The following is a 22,440-nucleotide window of genomic DNA, read 5'->3' on the forward strand; positions in this document are numbered from 1 at the left end:
GCTCTTCTGCTCTAGAAGACAGACTTGGAGGTGCTAGAGCATGTCCAGAACAGGGCAATGAAGCTGGTGAGAAGCCCAGAGCATGATTCTTACGAGAAGTGGCTGAGGGAAATGGGGTTCTTCAGCCTGGAGAAGAGGAGGCTCAGGGGAGAGAGACCTTATCACTCTCCACAGCTGCCTGAAAGGAGGTTGTAGGCGGGTTGGGGTCAGTCTCTTCTCCCAATTAATGAGCAACGGAACAGGATGAAACAGCCTCAAGCTGCCTCAGGGGAGGTTCAGATTGGATATTAGGAAAAATGTCTTCCCTGAAAGGGTTGTCAAGCGCTGGAACAGGCTGCCCAGGGAAGTGGTTGAGTCACCGTCCCTGGAGGTACTGAAAAGATGTGTAGATGTGGTGCTTAGGGACATGGTTCAGTGGTGGACTTGGCAGTGCTGGCTTAACAGTTGGACTTGATCTCAAAGGCCTTTTCCAACCTAAATAATTCTATGCATCTATGATTCTCTATACTCACTATGGAAAAATGTTAAGGCTATAAATACATCCCCTTGTGTGCTCACAGGGAAAAAACCCAACCAGTCTCACAGTGCACAAGTAACTGCAGAAAATGGCCAAATTCAATAAAAAGACATCAAACAAAAGCTTGTAAAGATGAGGAATTTTATTTTCTTGACATACTATGAGGCAAAACAAAATTGACACCATACAAAATAACTTTATAAAATATCATTCACATCATTATTTTGTCAGGAATTACAGCATTCTGAGCTTGTTAGAAGACTTATGTTTTGAGGTGAAAAACACTATGCTAAATCTTTAGTATTAGTTGTATATATACAGTAAGAAACCAAAACAGAAACTGTTAGGTTTTTCATGAGTTTATTGCAAAAGTAGTGCAAACTATTTTACCTTGCAAGCTGTAAAACAAACTTGGAAAAGGACCCACCTAAGCTTAAAAACATGACAATAAATGCTCAATTTCACAGCCTTTGAAGCTTCCTTCAACGGTTCTCAACAAAGAAACTCCCCATCTCTGCACATTTTTAGATTTTTACTGACTCGGAAATGAAGAAGTAGACAACGCACCCACACTAGCAAGCGGCCAGAGCAGGATGGATCCTGCTCCGACATGGGACACAACTCTTACCAAAGCCAGCATTTGGGCAATTTGGCACACAGCGTGGCCGAGCCCATGTCCCACCGCTTCTCCATCACCCCCAAAACATCGACCGACAGGGCAAATTTGGTCAGTTTGGTTTTCCTCCGTTAATAAGCTCCCCCTCTCCACACTCATATTTGAGAAAAAAAGTCAAGAAAGCGGTACAAGCAAAAAAACCCACCAAACCAAAACTTAATTAGGAACATGTATTGTCTGTTTTAGAAATATAGTATCCTTTTCCTGACGTCTACATAAAGCGTATTTCCTCACGGTCCCCCTCCCCCTCACGTACACAATGCAGGGCAAATCCCATCCTGAACTACTGCATGAAACCAAGGGAGGATACTACATTCTACGAGATCAACAGAAAACAATGGTCTAAAATGCTACCAGGGTCCCCCCAAAGCAAAACAGGTAGCTAGTAATCTAATAAAAAAAAAAATAAAAGCAAACAAATGCTACATGAAAAATGTTAAAGGAACAAAATGCAGCATATTCAGGCTTTTTTTTTTTTCTTGAGGTACCTGTATAAATATTACCTTCTGCCCAAAGTACTATTCATTTTGTTAAAAAACTAAAGTCCTTATCATGAGCCAATTGCAGGGCATACATTATTATTGAGAAAGTGCAACCATGCTGATAATTTATATGCAGCATATTAAAGGATGATTAGGCTTTAGAAAATATAGCTTAAGTATAGACCTGATGGAGCAGTTTTATAAAAACATTTAACAGAGGCATTTTCCTTTTGTTCGGGTCTCTCTGCAGCAGAAAGCCTTAGGAAACATCTTTGAAGTCCTGTCACGATGGAATGTCAGCACTTTTAAAATTCCATTTATAGATTTTTTTTTTTCTTTACACTAAATATAATTTTACAGAAAAAAGACTCCCCCTTTGTATTAGGTACTGGTAAAAAGTCATTATTTTTTTTTAAACTTCAAAAAATGATAGCATATCACAACTTAAAATCTTCCAAAAAAGGAATTATTTTTAAGTAAAAAAGGTTCACATAGTAGAAAAACTTACACATAGTTGTAAACTGTTACATACAAAATTGTGGAAAAGTCAATGACAGTTTATTCCCTTACCCTTACATGTGTATCCCTTCATTTTATATATATACATGCACACACACACACACAATTGTGTACTGTATGCGTGTATTATATGCATATATAGATACACACCGAGATGTATGTATCTAGGGTTGGGATTTTGCATTTCAAATAATTCTTTACTGGGTATTTATCTTTGCCTAGGTCTGCTATGATACTGTACATTTTATGACTTGATACACTGAGAAACATTTTAAAATTTTCTAAAACTATGTTTTATGGCCTTTTTTTTTTTCTACTTTGTGGTTAAAATTCATTTGCTGTTTTTAATTAAGAATACGACTTTTGATTGTGATGCACTGGGAAAAAACACAAAGGCACAAAGACTAAAACTCAAATACAATATTGTCGTCTCTGAACAATAAACCCCGAGGTTTTGGTTTGCAGAATGCTGCCTCTGAAGAGGTCAGTCATCACACGCAGTTTGGTCGCTTCTGCCAATCTCATCGACAATTTGAATAAATAGCACCCAACTGTTTAAATGAGGTAGATCCAAATCGGGAAAAAAAAAAAAAAAAAAAGAAAGCTGGGTCCCCAACATTTTATTTGCCTCTATTTAAAATGTTTTAAGGATTATATTCAGTCATAAGAGTGGAAACGATGGCACTATCTGAAGCAAGCAGAGAACTCAAGAACAGCTTTTTTGGATGTAAATTTAAGTGTTAAATCACAATCCTCCTTCAGGCAGAGATTTCCTAGCAGGGGGAGGGAGGAGAACATGTTCAACAACATCAACAACAAAATAAAGCTGAGATTTGAGAAAGCCTGTTTTCGGTAAGCTGCCAGAGGAATGCCCGAGAGCCCAGTTTCTGCAGAGCAACGGTGACAGCCAGTGCCTAAAGAGGTCAGTCACAGTATATACAGATCGACCAGCTTTCCCTTTATTTCTCAGGTGAGAAGACTGTCTTTCCTACTGGTTTAGCTTTATAGGAACATCCTACTCTCATTAAACAGTATTTTTGCATACTCTGAGAAAAATCAGACAAATTGGTCAGTTTGTTAAGGCTTAATTTAAAGTGGCATTGCCACACAGCATCATGCAAGTGTTAAAACTACTTTAGCAAGATACATACAATGTATTTAAATACACACAGCTACGTGAAACCTCATGGTTCGAGTAACATGAAGCAACGCTTACAATCTATGTGGTAAATTCTACAATGCCGCTGATGCATTTAAATGTCAGTCACGGGTATTTCTGCGTCTGCTTTTTGCGTTACAAGTGCTACTCTTACCCAAACAGCACTACATCATTTATATACTGCAAGCACAAGACATTTTAATACAGATGCAACACACATACAAACTACTCAACATACTTTTAGTACCACTTGAAATGAGGCCCTTAACGTCATCTTTTTGTTTTTCTTTCAAAAAAAATAGCAAACTTTAAATGGTCATAAAAACTTTTTGATTCAAGGGAACGTTTACAATATCAAATTTCTAATTTTTGGCTCTTTTTCAGTTATTTTATAAAAAATAAGAAAAAAATGGAAAACTATTACACAAAAGATTAAAATCTTAACAGCTGTCAGTTAAATCTGCAGTGTACCAAAATTAAAGGAAAAACAATATGGATTTAATCAATACATTCTGTTTTCCATCTCACCCTCCTGAGATCAAGTTAACCACTTTGCTGCACAGAAATCCGGGACTGGATCTTTACTTACAAACTGCCCTAAACGTTGCGGTTTCTGTGATTGTACAAACTAATGAAGTACTGTGGAAGCCAGTGAAATTGTGCTTATTCTTTCCAGCAAAATACCGTCTTTGTATCTTTTATAAACAGTCCCGCTTTCCTTTCACTAATGTATGTGTGCGTATACACATAGGCACATATGGATATACACACACACACATATATATATGTATAAAAAAATCTCTACTAAATTTTATCAAATTATAGAAAACAAGTGGTTACACTCTCCAGGATAGCACATAACTTGCCAGATATATGTCCTCATTGCACCTAATTTGATTTTCCAAGATATATAATTCTGAAACTTATTCCTTTTGTTTGCTTGGTTTAGGTTTGTTCATTTCTGGTTTTGTTGGGTTTTTTCTCCTTTTCTTTCTCCCCCCCCCCCCCCCCCCCGAAAAAATGCCTTGCTTTTGGTCGACTGGTTAGTCCTTAAGTAAACTTAGTTAAAGAAAAGTATATCACATCTAACACTTCCCTGCCCATGTACTCAAATTATTTCTACTGCCCATAGCCCAGGTAATAAAGAATTGGAAAAACACAACAATCTCTTGGTGGGAAACATTCTGGGGGTTCAACTTTGACAGACAAATGAAGATCAGTTAAAGATTCAAGTCGGTCAGGCAATTAAGAGACATGTTATTTACTTCAAAATAAAATTACAAAGTTGTCACTTGTAAATGAGATGAGCAATGAGCAACTTAAGGGCTCAGTCTTGCTAAGCTCCATGAGAAAACACACCAGGAACAACAAAATTAGGGTCAATCTACCTTATTCTTCTACAGCACAGAAACAATAGGATCTGAGCTTGTCACAGCTGATGCAGAATTAACTTTGGTGAAATCTAGAAACAAACCTGTTTGTACGTTCTGTTGATACATGATAGGTTTGATCCTACCCACAGCACAAGATCAAGTAACTGAGATTTTGGGAGTGCCGTACAGCACAGACCAGATCTGCTTTGAGTTAAGTACACGGCAGGCAAAAGCGTACAGTCTTACATATACTGGCACGAGTGAAGTTTCTTCTATTCGTGGATTTAAAAACAGGAAAAGCTGTTAAAACACAGAATAGAATCCACATTAAATATATTATTTTTTTCCTTCACAGGAAATCTAACCTAACAAAGCAAATACAGAGAGCACCAGCCAAGGGATTAGCAACTTCCAAGCTTGCTTGCTGACCTTTTTACAATTCACACTTGCCAAGCACACTGAAAAAACTATAAAAGGCCGGTAAAGTCATAAAATTTTATTTCAGGGAGAATTCCTAGGGTTGCTCCCAGGTTAGTTTATATCTTTAACCCCTGCTGATGATTACATAGTAGTTATTCCAGCAGGTATTTCAGTTGTGCTTAAAGGTGGAAGGGTGGGGGAGTAACAAAACTAAAGCAGTCTGATACAACAGCACGTCCAAAAGGCGGGGGTGGTGAACCTAAAATCTGTGCACTCGTCAAAACCACGTCGAAATTAATAGGCCCTTTAATATGGATTTGTAATGCAAATACTAGGCTCCTTAAATCAACACAGGTAGGCTGGCTGGCTGGTTGAAGAGTAGCCACAGGGAGTTTTAAGATTCATCTGTTGGGGCCACGCATGGACCAATTCAAAGCAGTTACTCTTTTGAGGATATTTAGATGGCAGGAGCCAGCCTTCATCTTGTGCTGTGGGTCCACTCCCTTACCGCTGCCACCTGCAGAACTCCCTTGACCAGCTCTCGCCAACCTCTCGCACCTCCAAATTCAGCGAACACCCCTGTCCTTGCTCCAACCAAGTCCAAACCCCTCTGACGCGGAGGGCTGAAAGCAGAACTCCTGAGGGAACTGCCTACCAATACTCCCCTCCTGGGGAAGGGGCCAGTGGACATGTGTGGGCTGGGGTTCTGCACTCGGGGCCCGTCAAAGGGAAGCCAGAAGAAAACCCAAGAAAGTGGTATTTAACTGTCACCTTAACACGTGCTTAATTAGTAGTTTTGCAAGGAAACATCTCCCCTCACACCCTTATCTCCACAAGGGACGGGGTAGCTGGCGTAGCACAGATGGCACTTCTCTTCTAGGCAGGCATGACAAGCATCTGGCACAGGGCTCTCTCCTTGCTCCCTCCCAACGCTCATTTGGGTTTGCAGACTTAGTCTAGAAAGCACACGACATTCCTCTTGGCGCCTCACAAGGATACGCTCATGGAAAAGTGCGTTCAGCACACCTGCGCAGTGAGACCCCTTCCAGGCCGCAACATCAATAGTGTCTACGGAACTGTAGTAAGATGTAGTGAAATATTTCCTGAAAAGCAGCCGTTTCCCCAAGAGCAAAACCCTGTACTTCACACTTCTGTGGGGAGCTTTGTTAAAATTATAACTGAGAACTGAAGAAAATTCTCAGGATTCTGCCCCATTCATTTATTAGTGAGCTTATTTATTCAGTCACTCACCATTGCTCCATAAGAATTGGTTTCCAGAAAGTCAGAACTTCAGCCATCCTCCCTGCCATCAACAGGCTCCATTAGTGTCTACACTCCAAGATTAAGATGATGAAATTGCAGGGAGCGTATCATCCCAGCAAACCTGCTTTGGAGATGCCAACATCTGTAGCATAAAGCCCAGTTACTTTTCAATACCCCCCCCGCCATAACAATGCTATGAAAGCACACCAGCGCCTTGTGCTTAAACGGGTAGTATTTCTGTCAGCAGAGTGGTTAATTATAAAATGAGGAAGCTTGTTTGGATTCATTGTAAACAAAGTATGATCTGTTAACACAGTTTTCTACAGTTTCACTTCAGGTTATTTAAAGCACCTTTAGTCCCCGTGTGCTTATTTCAAGGTTGAGTTACAGCCAAGGCTTTGCACATAACTGACACTAAATATTCACAATATGAATATACTCAAGTTTGGGGTTGGTTTTTGGTGTTTTGTTTTGGGTTCCCCCCCCCCCCCCCATTTAAAAGTTTATCGTGATCTGAGCAGGGAATATAGTATTTTTACTGTTAGTCTCAAGTCAACTTCTCTAAAAAAATACGTTAAAAAAATATTCAAATACACAATTTTTGCCTCGGATTCAAAATACATTTCAAGCACCTTCATGTCATTTTCGGTGAAAGCATGACCTTTTTCGACCAATGCCTAAAGTACGAAAACCTTTTTCATTTGGAAACAACAGTATAGAAACTCAGCAAGTGAAGGGACAGGTAGAGAGAGTCACTGCTCTCAAGCAACCCTGCGCAACAGCCAACGTGCCCGCTGTGCGACCTGCCTTGCCGCTTCCGATACCTTCTTAATACCATGCATCAACACAAGCCACGGCTACGCCTCGGGAAGACAGAAGGAGCGACAAGCAGCTACCCAAGATCACAGTATGGCACTGCTAGTTCTCCAGCAAGAAAACACCACAGTAAAAATACAGTTTGTTTGGGAGCATTTTGGCTGCTTAGTAGTAGGTTCACTTTAAAAATTAAAGTCATCTGCAGAGGATACAGGAGGTAGCCTTTAACTGCATCTGCTTGCTAACTAAAAAGCATTACAAAACCACATTTTGTAGAGATTTGGCCAAGCCATTACATTCATATTAACACTGTAGGCAAAGAAACAACACAGAAAAAGGAAGTGAAACACATGAAATGAGAGAAAAAATGGACTACGCGCCACACCAAGCACACAGAAAACCAACCCTCGTAGCCTTCAGATTAAGACCATCTCAGAGGAATGCATCTTTCCAGTCATCAACCCTCGAAAAGAGGAGGCAAAACGTGGCTGTTTCACATCCTAATGCTAGATGGGGCTGGAGTTTGGGGGTCTCCTGTCCCTAAGAGTTACAGAAGCAAAAGGCAATTACTGATGGAGAGGAGATCGATGGTTTCCTCATGTGGGCAATCCGAGAGGCAACACTATTCCTTAGTTCAGAGCACTAAAACATCTACTGCACTTGAGAGTCCCACACCCATGGAGAGACAGAGAGCAAGACATTGTAACTTGGATCCCAAATCCCTACTATTCCACGAGTTGTGCCACACCGACCAGTTCTTCTTCATATATGACACAAGAATCAGATACTGGAAGAAGCAAGGAAAATGCGTGACAGCTAGAGTTGATAGTCTGGATATTACGTTAATGCTATCAGCCGTCTAAAAGTGGTATCAAAGACTGGCATTTGAACATTGCACAGACAACAAGCACATTGGCAGCTTAAAAACTGTCTTTGTATCTTTATGGTGTGGGAAAAATGAGCATAGAGGAGAGAAGGAAGAAATATTTTTTTAAATTCAGACAAACCCTAAATATTTCTACTGTAATAAAGCAACTCTGCCCTTGGATTCATACCATAACGCAAACAGAAAAGTATAACACTTAAACCCAAAGCTCCTATCTCAATACTGTAAAATATGGCAGATTTCCAAAGAAAATATAAGAACAACAAGGAATGGTGTCCACAGCATTTCAGTATTTGCTATACACAGCACTATTTACAGTATTCTCAAATAGCAACAGCAGATGCAAAAAAGAAGTCTTACAGTAAAAAGGGAGTTAAAAAAAAATAATCAGTGCAATTACCTTCTACTTGAAGTTTTCCTTAGAAAAGACTGCATGTATGCATCAAGAATCATACTACCAAATGTAATATAAAAGTAAAAAAAAACAACAAACGTACTTCCCTGCATTAGAAATTGAAAAAGCCACACCACCAGGACAAATACACAAGGAGAGATGCTACTGGAGGAAAACAGTATTAAAAAAAAAGGAAAAAAAGTGTTTTTATTACACTGGTATTGAGTGTGAAAAATACTGAGAACTTTTTTACATTCTTTTCTTTCATGTGTAAGGTTTCTTCAAAAAAAAAAAAAAAAAAAAAAAATGTCCTTTATGGGTTGGTTATGCCACCAGAGATGCTTACTGGATTACGTCAAGAGGCAAGTATGTCCATCTACACCTCCCAGGGTCTCAGCTCCACATTTCTAGTACTTGTCTTGAGTAAACATGACCTGCAGAACCAACCTGTTTGCACTTCAGATAATGAATATTCTTCCTCAAAACCAAACATTTTGCACGCACACTAAAACAACCCTATAACGACCCACTACATTTGGCTGGGGCGGTGTTAGCTGTATTTTGGAGATTCACTGGCTTGAGAAAGGCTGGAGTTTCTCCAGGCAGGATGCACGTGACCACTGTATTTGAGGAGTCTGCCGCTGCAGTAAAGCGAACAGCATTGGCAGCAATGCGCAAAGCCCCCCGGATCACAATCTTGTATCTCATCGATGGTGCATGTACACATATGACTTGCAGATAAAAGCTTCCGAAACAACTCTATTAGAAATGTCAATCTTTCCAGAAAGTAACCCGAGCACGCAAACCCCTAAACCCCCACACCTACCCTTCAACAGTTTAAATTTAAAATCCTTGTGGAAATATTATCTCATCTTAGTTATAAAAATGATCCACTAACATGCAAACAAGACATCTTAAAAATCATCAGTAACTCCTGCAAGCCTCTGTCGGAGACAGAATTAAGACTAAACTTTCACAACGAGGGAACATTGCCTGGGGGCCTGGATGAAGATCAAAAGTATTTATTATGGATTTCTTGTTTTAAACATAAGTTTACTGTAAATCTTCCACACTGGCTCCAGCAGATTAAGACACAACACTTTTCCCTAACAACCACAGTAAACAACAAACTCACCCAAACCCTGACAAATCTAGAAACGAAGAAATGAATGTGCCAAAGCTTCTGTAACATGTAAGATCATTCACTGTAATTCAGCAAACTCGATACGGTTGCCGATATATTCTAAACCAAACCAAGCCAAACTGAGGAGTTCCAACAGAAACAAGCCATCTCACTCCATACATCAGTGCATATATACAAACTAAAGTGTTGAGATTGCATAGGGCTATCTTGAATGCCAAACTCATATAAAGGCAGAAACAAATCCACCTACATCCAACATTTCACAACAGGACATTTCCTCCTAATGATCCTCCTAACAGGATCAGCTGTTTCCTAGGTGCTAGAAGAGGTGGAGCAGACACACTGTTCTATTCAGCATAAATTTCCAAAACCAAGCAAACCTAATTATTGCATTATTTTAAGAAAAGACAACAAGTATTTTATGTTTCTTGATACTATTTTCCACTTCCCAATAGAAGCATTGCACACTTAGTGCTGCTGCTGCTGGTTTTCGGGGGGTTGCCCCAGAATCATGTTTTGGAACAGCTCTCTGGAGATCTCTGGTCCGGCCCCTTGCCCAAAGCAGGTCCAGCAAGCCGAGACTGCGTGGGGACCTGCCCAGCCAAGTCTGAGCCTCCCTGAACTTTGAGTATTTTTGTTTCAACAGTGTTACCATTTCCATTAAAAAAAAACCTCAGAAAAAACTAATCTATAGCCAGCGATTCATTAATATCTGTTCATGTCTTACGCACACTTCTTGAAAACAAAAGAAATACTGCAGTACTGGCAGCGGTCAGTCTGTCCATCACACTGCTCCTGCCTGCAACAGGAATGAGAGATTTTTGTCACTGGGGTGCAGTTACTCAGTTTTCAGACTGCTGAGCACCAGGACCACCTGCACTGATGGCCGAATTCAAGCAAAAGGTCATTGCCAGGAACGTAATGGAGAGGAAGAGGAAGGCAAGGGATGAGGTCCAGCCCAGCACTCTTTCACAATGGGAGTCACGAAACTCCTTTGCGCAGGCTGAAGAAGGAAAGAAACCCAACCCCAGCTGCCAGAGGGTAATGGACATTTGGTTACTGCTGACCTGAGCTGCATAGTGACTTAGTGGTTATAACTGTCTGCCTCAACTGTGACTTCAACAGCAGGAATGTGTGCGAGATACAGTCACCGTGAGCTTTGTGTTTACCTGAGATGTTGTTCTTACCAGACGTGTGGGAGGTAAGGGAGGAAAAAACCCAAAAGCAGAGGTTTAGGCGTTCGTGGTGGCTTTTTTTGGACAGGAGACATTTTTGAATAGTTTTTATTAAAATATTCCCAGAAAGATAGCTGCTGGACTTACAGCACACTGTACTTTTCAAAGTATATAATTGGTCAACAGGGTTTTTTAGAAATAAACTTCAAATTATTCACCAATTCACCACTCACGGGAGGGTGGGAGGGGATGGGAACAGAAGGAGAAATCAAGCCATCAAGAATTAGCTGTATTAGAAGGCTTAAAAAGATCTGTAAAAGGTAAAAACGTCCCTAGCCTGAAATGAATATAACCATCCCAAGTTCTTCATGCTCAGGGAAGGAAAGCTACACAAAATTTCTGTTTATTCCAAGAGGATACACAAACAACAGCTACTCTCAGGTTAAGGGTCCACCTAATACTCCTTTTCTCACAAAAAGGAGCTGCAACAACTACTCCAACCCCCAAAATACATCTAAATAGGACACAGCAAAGTCCCACCGTTTGCTTCTGAAATAAGATTTGAGGTCAAGACAGATTCTACCCCCCTCGCCTCATCTGACCACCTAAGTCATTTATTCCCGATCTGCACAGAGAGGAAAGAGGAGGATGAATTTCACATCCAAGAGGTCTCTGCATAACGAACAGCAAATAAACTAAAATGGCATCTTAAAATGGTTGATCTTTGAATTTGTTAAGAGTAATTCATATAAAAAAATAATTCTTATATAAAACTCTGCCAAATTAAAATTTTCACTGCAATATGAACCCTTTCAAGCAAACGCACTGAGAAGTGCAACACACCCACTGTGGAAAGGGTTCGCAGTTTAGCAGTACTGCAAGGGAGGTATGCACAACCTGGCTGGAACACAGGAAGACAGACAACGCAACCTGGAATTTACTTTCTGTTATACCAGCGTAATTTAAAAAGTGGATTTACATAACTGTGATCAAGAATAAAATCTAACCCAGCAGCCTCATCACCAAATTAATATAATGCAAATACAATTAATCTATTAATAGGTTTTACATTGTTACTTCGCCTAAACACCACCGACAACCAACACGCTGCTACAAGGTGAAGATCTGAACTTGCACAGAGTTATGTACCTAAAACTCTTTCTGCAGCAAAAGTTGGGCGTTTTCTAGCTTATTCCACAGCAACCAGTTATAGTCTATCTGCTATATGGCACAGACCTCCGTATTGGTTAAAGCTACTTGCCCGTCTCAGTGGCTAGAGGTAAATTATGCAGAACAGTGACCGCGCATCTGCTAAGAGAAAAAGAGAAAGGACGAAGCCAAATGAATCAGTGGAAGAGAACGAAATTTTTAAAACCTGCCTCTTAGCATGTTATTTCAGTTATCTGATGAAAAAATAAACAACATCAAGCCAGCATAAACCAGTTTCCTGGGCTTTTCCCATTTTCTTCTAAACCTGCTTGTGGCATCATAATTAGTGCAATGGTTTACATATGTATTATGGGGTTTTTTTATGAATCCAGTGTGCAAACTAACAGAAGCGTTTGTCTATTAATTATCAGCTTTAATTAATGCTTCTCCTAAGAGAACGGCAAAACTCTCACATTTACTATTTACCTTATGCATAATGAAGAAAGTTTCACCTCTCTTCATAAGTAAACTTCAGTTTCCTAAGATTTATCTTTACTGCATAGATTCTCTGACTTTTGTCTAAATTACAAACAGTGAGCCACTCTCCTCTATTAGAGCTCCCGCTTTACCAATATTCAACATATAAATAAAATACAATTGTTTTGTGCTTGAAGGAATGTAGAATGTTGGTCTTGTGTGCGTCTGTGAACTGCACAGGAAGAACCTGCCATGTTGCGTGCATGCTTAAAAAGCCTTTCTACAAATCACAAGCTACACAATATACACTGTATGTATCTCTGAACTCTCAAAGTCAATTGCATATTTTTGCATTTGAGTAGTAATGTCCCCACGATAAGGTTTTAATTTCTAAATCCAAAGCATTTTTGATATGTTAACAGACGTATAATGAGCGAGCACTCCTTAGTAAATAAAAATAAATAATAGCATCTAGTCTATCACATTAATACTGTGAAACATATATAAAATTTACATTAACTCAAACAGTGAAAAAGGATTGTACTGTATTTATCACCACAGACCCGTATTCTTTAGAGACTTTGGAAAGTAAATGTCACAGTCCTGTATGACAAATTCTAAAGTTAGCTGTCAGTATGATTTAAAAAAAATTCTTTACAAATTTGTTTTTTTTTTTTTAAATGGCACATCTTCCTTTGCCAATCTAACTGGACCTATTAAAAGCTTAGGTACAAGTCGATTCTTTTTTAAAATTCTTTAGTCTATGAAAAACGTTTTCAAATGCAGCACAATAAAAAACATTCAAGAACAAGCTTCAGAAAATACATTTGCCCTTAGACACACAGAGAATAATCTTTATAAGACAGTTGAAAACCAGAATTTTGTTACTCTTTTTTTGAAAATAAAATTTCGTAAATGCATCTAGAATAATCAAGACTTCATAAATAGTCAAAAAATGCTTTGCTTTCCTTTGTAGTAAAAGCTAATTCACAGCATTTTAGCCCATCAAACCTCAGTATGAATTAGACCTTTTCCAAATTATTAAAAGCATTTCAATGAATAGCAAACTGAATGAGGAGTTTTGTGGGTTGGGTTGTTGGGGTTTTTTTTCCCCATAAGCCCTGAGATCACAGCTCTTGACTTAATTACAAAATCTGGGTCTGTTTTATACCAAGCAGCTTAGAGGTTTTTGGCAAACCACATTTCCAACAATAGTGGGGTTTGGTACAAGAATGTAGTTCATAATCAAGTCTGAAATTCTGGACGGAAGGCTTTCTTGCAAATGGGAAAGAAAAAAATTTAAGATGCATCACTCATTGCTGGCTGTCACTGTAGCTTGGGCAACTGTTGGTCTAAGTGCAGCTGGTCTCACGTGAATCCAACTCTGTACTGTACTGAGTTGCTAAACATTAAAACATGTCAAGCAAAGTACATAGTGCGCAACGTGTCCTGATGAACTTGAACTGCTTTAGCAAGTGCTTGATGATCTCTGCCATTACTCTGACCGGAAGTGTGGCTTCCTTCAGCACTGAAAGAGAAGGGAGGTGGGGGGCAAAAACAAAAAAAGAGGGTCGGGGGGAGAGAAACCCTATTTAAATCTGCCTCTCCTCGCACGTTTTCACATCATTCATTTCTTCTGAACAGAACAGTCAAAAAGTTTGTTACCCTTAAAACACCACCGAAATTCTGAAACAGAAAAATAGTGCAGAAGCTTACGGGAGCATCTTCTGCTTTTTTCCCACAATATAATTCAGAGGTAAGATCAAATTTACCTTCAAACTGCTAACTGAAGACAACACTGTCCCCAGAATTAACACCCCCCACTTCCTTTCAAATTCTGTAATAATTCAAAACTATGCAACTCACCTATCGTGCTCTTTATCCACCAGATGATACCTGGCTCTGAAGGCAACCAGGTGCGCGTAATATGCTGGTGCAGGGATGGAAACAGAACGAGTACAACGTACGTATGTATGACACAGCTGATAGGTAAGAATCTGCAGTTCATCTGAAGAGAAACGATTGTCATCCCAGAGGACATGGTAATGAGAAGGTCTGCTTGTTCCCTGAAGGCAGATCACACAGGACATCAGCATTTCAAAAATACGTCTTGAAATTTCCCACCCCCCCACCCCCCCCTGCAAATGAATTGCAGTATAACCAGCCACTGCCTCAAAACCCACGTGTGAACAATTCTACATACTTCAGCAAATTATTCCTTTAAAAAAGGCAAACGCCCTCCTGTCTCGCTCCCCATATAAGTAATCTGTTTTCACTTTTGGTTAGCTTACATTTTCTAGAATTTCATCCCTGTTACTGAAATTAAATTATCTTCTTGAAATGCACTTTCATCTTGTGAAACTTAAGATCTGACAAAAAGCCATCACATAAAGTAACTTTAGGTAAAACATTAAGAGCTAACAGCAATCTAACTCATGCCCCTGTTGAGTATGCTTTTTTCGAGGACTATTACATTTTGACTTTCAGTACTGTTGTTTAATAGCTTCTATTCCTGACTTGGAAGAAGAAATCAAAGGAACTGCGAAACCACAACGGGGCTATCTAAATGTGATCCGTTGCTTCCTAGGAACTGGATGCACATTTCTAGAGAACTCGATGCAAGAGGCAGCTGTATAAAATAGTCCAACCACCTCGCTACTATTCAAAGTGGTACACAGACAGGAGGGAAGCACAATAAATTAAATGCACAGGGTGTGCTTCCTAACTGTTTATTATTTCTTTTAGATTTTAACGATGACAGAAGAGCACTGTCGATGGCATGAAAAGCTGAAATACAGAGATGGAAGTTGTACCATTTGTCTCCTGTGCAAAGAACGCAACAGGAAATATCAACAGCCAGCGTTACCTTTGCGAGTTACCATCCCACACAAAATTCTGTACCTGAATACCAGCGTGACTGCAGAGGTAAAAGTCAAACTCTGATGGATGGGTGATTTTTGTGTCCACTGTGGTACCAGCAGGAATGTTTCCGCTTTTTCCAACCTGTGTGAAAAGAAAATGCAAATATAGCAAGGCACACCAAGTATTTTCTTCTCAGCTGTATAGTAAGGAAAAAACAAAAGGGAAAAAAATCTGTAAAAAGCAGAAAGTCGAAAAAGAGTGAGCAAAACTGAACTTTCGTTCAACTGAAAATCTGGAGTGTCTCTACTACAGAAGGGGGAAATAAAAAGAAAAGATGAGCTGCGAAATCTTCTTAGAAGTTACCTACAAAGACTTGCTAATTAACATAAAAGAATTTCCTCTTAACTAATTTGTCAAATTCTTTTCATCTTCCCATTCCAGGACAGGTTATTCCTCTGCACTTCTTGGTTATACAACTATGGATTGTCCTCTTTCAGGTAAGACAGGCCTCTTCTTCCCTCAAAAACACTTTCCCTCAAAGCAGAACTTAAAAATACTCTTTAAGACAATTTGACAGCTATAATCATAGCATCTCATCAATAAAAGAACCACCTGCGTGTCAGCATTAAAATTTATCAATTACTGTCCTGAAGCCTTGCGGGCTTCAAGTGCTCATGCAGAGAAGCCTGACAGAAGGAAAAAGAACGTGAAACCCCATCTGTGAGCAGAGGTTTGCCATTGTGAACGCTTAATTTACAGCAATGACTCCATCCTAGCAGACTTGGGGAGTCTCCTCTCATGCAGAAAGGTGGAATCAAGTATTTCTACATGTACTTCACATAGATACAATAGTGACTATGAAACACTTCTAAAAATCTGAGATGTTCAGTACTACAAACACACGCTACAAATGTTGTGACACTTGATATGCCCAAACTGAACTCCACGTGCCTAAGACATTAGACACCCAAGATCCCTTAGAAGTAGCATTAATGGAAAAGAAAGTATTCTCAAAGTTTAGGGTTCACCTTACCCAACAATTTCAGTGTCTACACCTCAGCTAGTAACCCAAGAGTCACTCTGTAGTCAATGGCAACCGAACCAGTGAATTTACTAGTTCTAGAATCAGATGGAACATGCCTTTAAAGTGTGTTGGGAATGCTAAACAGATCACCATTTACAACAAAGAGTGCCAGAGGTAACTTCCAGACACTGACATTATAAGCCCTATACTACTCAGATGAGCCTCAACCCTCGAGGATCTTGAGACAGTAAAGAAAAAAAAATGAAAAGAAAGCTGAAAGCATTGATGAACTTAAAAACGGATGGGCACACTTGTTGAACGGCACATCCTGCCGATGTTTCGTAAAAGCTTCTTACCCATTTATTATATGGGACAGAAAATGAAGGTTTACCTTTCCAGGTAGAAAGATCTCACCCGCTATGTTATGTAGTTCTACAAACAAGTCTCTTGCTGCTTAAATAAGCAGTAATAGGTAACCTGGCTGCCTGCTAGATACTGGCCGGTCACATACCCGTTCATTTTTATCAGTACAGAAGAGTCTGGTGTGATGCCTTTTCTGCACAACTATAAATGTAATTCCAGGCTGGTAATCCTTTTCTAGTTTAATGCATGCTTCTCTGATAGCCAACAATTCATGATGGAGAACCTGAATCATAAACATAAAAGATACATGATAAATATGAAAGATAGCTATCTTACTAATAACTCTTATTTATCTACGAATTACTCTTATTTATCATGTTACTTCTTGCATTGTCACTCAGAGTAATGAGATGTCAAAGCATGCAGGATCAAACCTTAATTTCTTCACTTAATGAGAACAAATTAGATCACCAGTTTTCTGAGCCAGGCGAGAGCTGGTTCCATATTTGTTCAGCTCCAAGCATGAGGCTTGGACTAATAAGCTGTATGTCAAAATCTTTTTAACTGCCAAATACAAATGAACATTTAATAAGGTTGAATATAAACCAGCCTAATTATTTTTCAGGCTAGTACAAGGGATAAAATCCAGAATTGCTCAACTGCATGCTCCTTCCCAGCTCTGTGAAGTTTCACGCAGGACTACAGGCATCCATAAAAAGAAGAGAAAGGGAAGTGCAATAAAACAAAAAGCAATGGATTTGGGATTTGGGTTAATTATGAATTCAAAGTTTAGTGAAAAACAGTGATAAATGCAAAAAAGAAATTCGTACAAAGATAATATTATTAATTCAAGTTTACTAAGTGACATTATTCCCTGCCCCTTGGATTTTGAGAAGCTGACTAAATTCTGTTATCTTTTAATTTACGTATAAGATACTGGAAAGGAAAGCATATGTAAATATCTTTAAAATATATAGGAAACTATTTCATGAAATATGATACTTGTAAGTAAACAAAATAAATACACAAAGTATTTGCTGAATTTTATCGGAATGAATTAGAAGTGACAGCGTGAAAATACTGCATTTATTAATCCTGGTTAAAAAGTAAGAAAAATTAGCTTACGCTTAGTTTTTCTTTACTGTCCAAGTTCAGTTTACAGTTAGGGGTTACAGTTTGACTAATACACCTTTAACAGGTCACAGATGTTTAACATAGCTCGAGTGCTAAACCTATACTTTATCATTTATAATTTTGCAAAGGGAAGTATTTTAAAGTGGAAAAGTATTAAAATAAAGCTGAAAACACTTTCCCTGCTCTGCTTGGTTAGAATCCAACAAATTTATTAAGGCTGTACTTCTTTTTGTAACTCCAACTACATAACACTACATTACTACCAGAAAACCACTTTATCAAAATATTTCACAAAAAGAAAAATATAACCTGTTGAAATTGCCCCTCAGAAACACCATCTCTGTAGAAGATAATACGAGTTGGTTTAAATCTAGTTGATTTGTAGAACTGAATAAGCAACTCCCTGACCATGGCGGCCAAATCTTGGATGATTTCTTGGCGGTGCTGCTGGACCCGAACAGTGGCACAGTATCGATTAGGATGAGCATCCATGCTTCCTACAACCTGTTGAAAAAATGCTCAGTATCAAACCAAACTGAGAAACACTTTATTAAAGATATTTCATGAAGATAACTGCACTACCTTTTTAACAGTACCTTGTAAACTAAGCGGTTGACCTAGCAAAGATGTAGTCAAAATCATAATATGCTTAGAAAGAGCTTTCAGTTTAGTCTGCGTGTGGTAACATATCCTGTTGAAACGGGAAGCTTATTTTAAATCTAGAAGACTAATTTCCTATTTGCACCTACATACAGTTAAAAACCCCCAAATATGCTTCCAGAGCATGGACGTGAAACCATCGATTTAGTTTGGACTGCAGCAATTTGAACTCCTGAAGACAGAGTCCCCTTCTGGGACAATGTGGATGAATCTCTAAAACTCAGATGGTGAGGCACCACAGAAATATCCACACCAAACAGACACCGCTCGCCAAGGGAAGGGATTTTTGTATTTATGAAATATTCATATATTGTAAAAAATTACTATTCATATATTGAAAAAAAAATAAAAATTTGTTAAAGTAGTGCGGGACTCAAAAAAACAAACAATCAAAAAAGATTCCAAATTCCCTATGTCAGCAATCACAGCTAAGCACATCTCCACATGCTTTTCCCTGGCCATATACGTGTAACTTCTTAAAACAGTTACTTGTTCATTTAACACCACAGGCTAAGATGCTGCACATACTGTCACCGAAGATCTTCATTATTAAATAAGCCAGAGCAAACATTACAGGCGCTTGACATAATCAAAGGCCGTTTCCTGTATTTAAGGAGCACATTTTCAAGCGATTACTGCACATTTTGTGTTATCAGGAAGCCTGAATTCCCCAAAACCACAACTGAGCCAGCTTAGTTCCCCATCAGTAATGGATAAATTCTTAACATTTTAACTGCTGAAAAAGCAGATTTAAACATGCACCACCTTATTACAGGTTGCTGTTAAATATCAGCTAATGGAAAAGCTCCTCTGTGTATTAGCAGTTCAGGTATTTTACAAGCCAATACACACTTTTAAGTAATTAGTATCAGAGCAAGCTCTCCAAAGTTTCATGAGATACTTGCAAAAAAATCTTTTATACTACTATGATTAGGCAATCTGAAAAAATGAACCGCAAAAGAAGTGAAAGTAATAAAATGCATTACAGCTGAGCAGCAGGAGAGAGCAGGGGTTAAAGATCATTCCACAATTTACTCACTGCGGCAATAGAAGGCTTTTTTCCATCTCCAGCTGGTGGATGGGTTACATCTGCTCCAAGGAATATGACAGGCTGTTGAAATACTGGCGGTCTGATAAAGAGAAATCAAATTTGTAAAAGCAGCAAAACTTATGCTTAATAAAGCACACTAACTCAAGCAAATAGCACTCTATACTCTTCAAGGGAATTAGTCAACTATTTGCACTTGATCAGAGTTGGTCACTTGTATTGTGACAGTAATTAGAAGTCCAGATAAGTATTTAGTGTGAGAATCCTTAATATATTTTTAAAGCATGGCTAGTTGTTGTTTAACATTAAAAATGAGGAAAAAATTTCCTTTGTAACTTGGAGAATTGCAGCCTTTATTAATTAGACCACAGAAAGGAGTAGAAGTTGATTCCTTAGCATCAAATAACATTGATGATAAAATTAAGTAACGGTGCACATATACAGATGCTATGGTTTTGTTTCATTCCCACCCCTTCAACCAACAGAAGATATCAAAAGATTTCTATTTTAACTGCTAAAACCTGCACTTTTCCAGAATGTCTAGGTGTTGTGTGTAGTTGTGCCATTTTCCTCCTCCCTCTACTGAACTCCATGTTCATGAATGCATAGTTTAATGGTATAATGAGCAGAATTCAACTTTCTGGCCACATTATTTGTCAACACGTGCCATTTAACATTTAACAGAGTACTTATGTTTAGGAATACATAAAGCATGGAACTATTTATATGGGGTGCGCGTGTGTGTGTTTCTGTTTTGTTTCCACAGCAGTATCTCTTAACTCCTTTTTGAAAAACTAAAACAAACCAACCCGCTGTGCCTTTGAAACGCATGCTCTGCAATATGGTGATTTTTAATTGCTTTAATAGGATCTCCAACAAGCACATTACCCAGGCTGAGTATATTTAGTTCAATAAACAAAATTTAACAAGATACACAAAATATATATGCTTTCTGATAATGTGTTCTTTTTTTTCCCCTCCCTAAGTACTTGTTGTTGGATTACTTTTCAGCAGCTGCCTTCCGACTAGCCTAAATATGCCAAAGTGAAAACGTGCTTATCTGTGCAAAACAGAATGTTGACTTCTTTGAAACAGGCTCCCAAGAACGATGTAGAAAGTTGTTCCCTGAGCTCCCTCTATAACTTGAAATACAATGATTGTAAAAATGCCATCTTTTTACTAACATAGAAACCTAGCTGTTCATTTTGACTAAAGAAACTTGATATATATATTTATGCTAGCCTTCTCTATTCTGCACTGGTAAGTCAGAACAAGCTGTATCTTGTTCATTCTTCCATTAGAATTTCTTATTGCTTATTTTTTCAATAAAACTGATTAGAAGTTTCAATTGAAGAACATTTGTTTTGAGATGACACACAAACCAAATGTAGTCTTTAACAGCATGGTCCCTCCTTTTTAACAAATAAGCAAGACATTTCTTTCACTCCCACTCAACTATATGCAGAACTTCAGTGACATGTCAGATACAGAATTAAATAGCATCAAAGCAACTTCACAGAACATAGTCACAGTATGACTAAAACTTATCAATGTAATCCAAATAAGAAATTGCAAGATAAACTGGACCTGGAAACCAATCAGTACTTTTCTGCTCCCAGCTTTTGGATTTTTAAATGTCTATGTAAATTAAGACATACAACAAAATGAAGGATCTTGACCACAAGGAAAAGGCACTACTATTCAAGACTGTCTAAATTTGTTTCTGAAAACTCAAGGCAAATAAAATACTATAAATTTTTCATTCAAATGAAAGTTGCTATCTTCAATGGTCAGATTTCAAAATGGAACAAGGGCTCTTCTCCAGTCTTTGTAACCTAACTTTTGCAGGACAACTTATTAGAAGCCGAACAACAGGTTCGTCAGAAGAGTCACTTAAAACTATGGTGCTACGACTACAGATAAAAGCACACAGTTATCTTAATATGACGCACGTTCTCTTTACAATACAATACCCTCTTCATCTCTGAAAGACAGCTTACCTTCCCTGTGGCAGTAAAATATTATTTACACCTCCTAATTTGACATTTATTTTTAAGCAAAGGTTAGACAGAGTTTGCGGTGTTGTTCTTTGCACGTTTTTCATCTGAACACACTGCGTAGCCATTCCCAGCACAGTGTCACCAACACGCTTCACCTCCGCTGCAAAACAGAGAAAAAAACCCCAAAATATTTGCATATTGCAAATCAAACAACATAGGAGACATTAATTCAGTGACAATTAATTACATCTAGAGTTTTAAGAAACAAGAAAAAACCTAATCCCCAGACTCAACCCCAGCCTTCAGTAAACCTCCTCCCACTTCCATACTGCTTCATCTGCCAACAGCGCAGTGACTGGGTCCTAAATATAACTAAAGGCACTGTTGCTTCTTTTAACCAAGAATACTTTTTTTTTTTTGTGAAATTACACTAATTTTATAATGACAGTGTAATTTATAATGACATAATCAGCATGGAAGAACCTTTGGCTAATAAAGTAGGTAACATGAAAAGCATTAGGATGATGAGCACTTCTTTCATTATTGAACACTGAACTAGTACTGCAAACTTAATAGTAATGTGCTGAGTAATATTCAGCCAACCACTTTTATCAGTTCATCAGTGCAAGTTCACCACTTGCATAAGTGGCTAGTTTAGCAAAGGACAGCCCATAAAAACTCCAGAAGAAACTCAGCAAGAACTGTACTATTCAAAAGGTTAGAACAAATCTTATTGGTACCAACAAAATCGAGACTTAAAGGCTTTAGGAGAGCTATACTCTTACACTCAGGAAAAGAAGAAATTTAGGCTCCAAGGCAGGCTCAGAGAACAGCGCACACACACACACACACCCCCTTCTCCTTTGGCAACAAGAAAGGGAAAGAGGCTTTTTGAGGAG

General features: G+C 38.6%; 1 protein-coding gene across 3 annotated transcripts in view; it reads right to left on the minus strand.

Annotated features, from left to right (window-relative positions):
- Positions 1-641: 641 nt before the first annotated feature.
- Positions 642-22,440, minus strand: part of AGO2 (argonaute RISC catalytic component 2) — a 64,933-nt gene continuing 43,134 nt past the window's right edge. For all 3 annotated transcript variants that reach the window (XM_055704378.1, XM_055704377.1, XM_055704379.1), the window contains 7 exons: positions 21,542-21,701; positions 19,533-19,623; positions 18,143-18,337; positions 16,848-16,982; positions 15,352-15,453; positions 14,317-14,516; positions 642-13,978 (listed from right to left, as the gene is read on the minus strand). In XM_055704378.1, coding sequence (XP_055560353.1) covers positions 13,870-13,978; positions 14,317-14,516; positions 15,352-15,453; positions 16,848-16,982; positions 18,143-18,337; positions 19,533-19,623; positions 21,542-21,701 — 992 coding nt within the window. In that variant the 3' untranslated portion in view covers positions 642-13,869. The remainder of the gene's footprint in view (positions 13,979-14,316; positions 14,517-15,351; positions 15,454-16,847; positions 16,983-18,142; positions 18,338-19,532; positions 19,624-21,541; positions 21,702-22,440) is intronic.

This window comes from Falco cherrug, chromosome 3 (assembly GCF_023634085.1).
Source record: "Falco cherrug isolate bFalChe1 chromosome 3, bFalChe1.pri, whole genome shotgun sequence".
Classification (NCBI taxonomy): Eukaryota; Metazoa; Chordata; class Aves; order Falconiformes; family Falconidae; genus Falco; species Falco cherrug.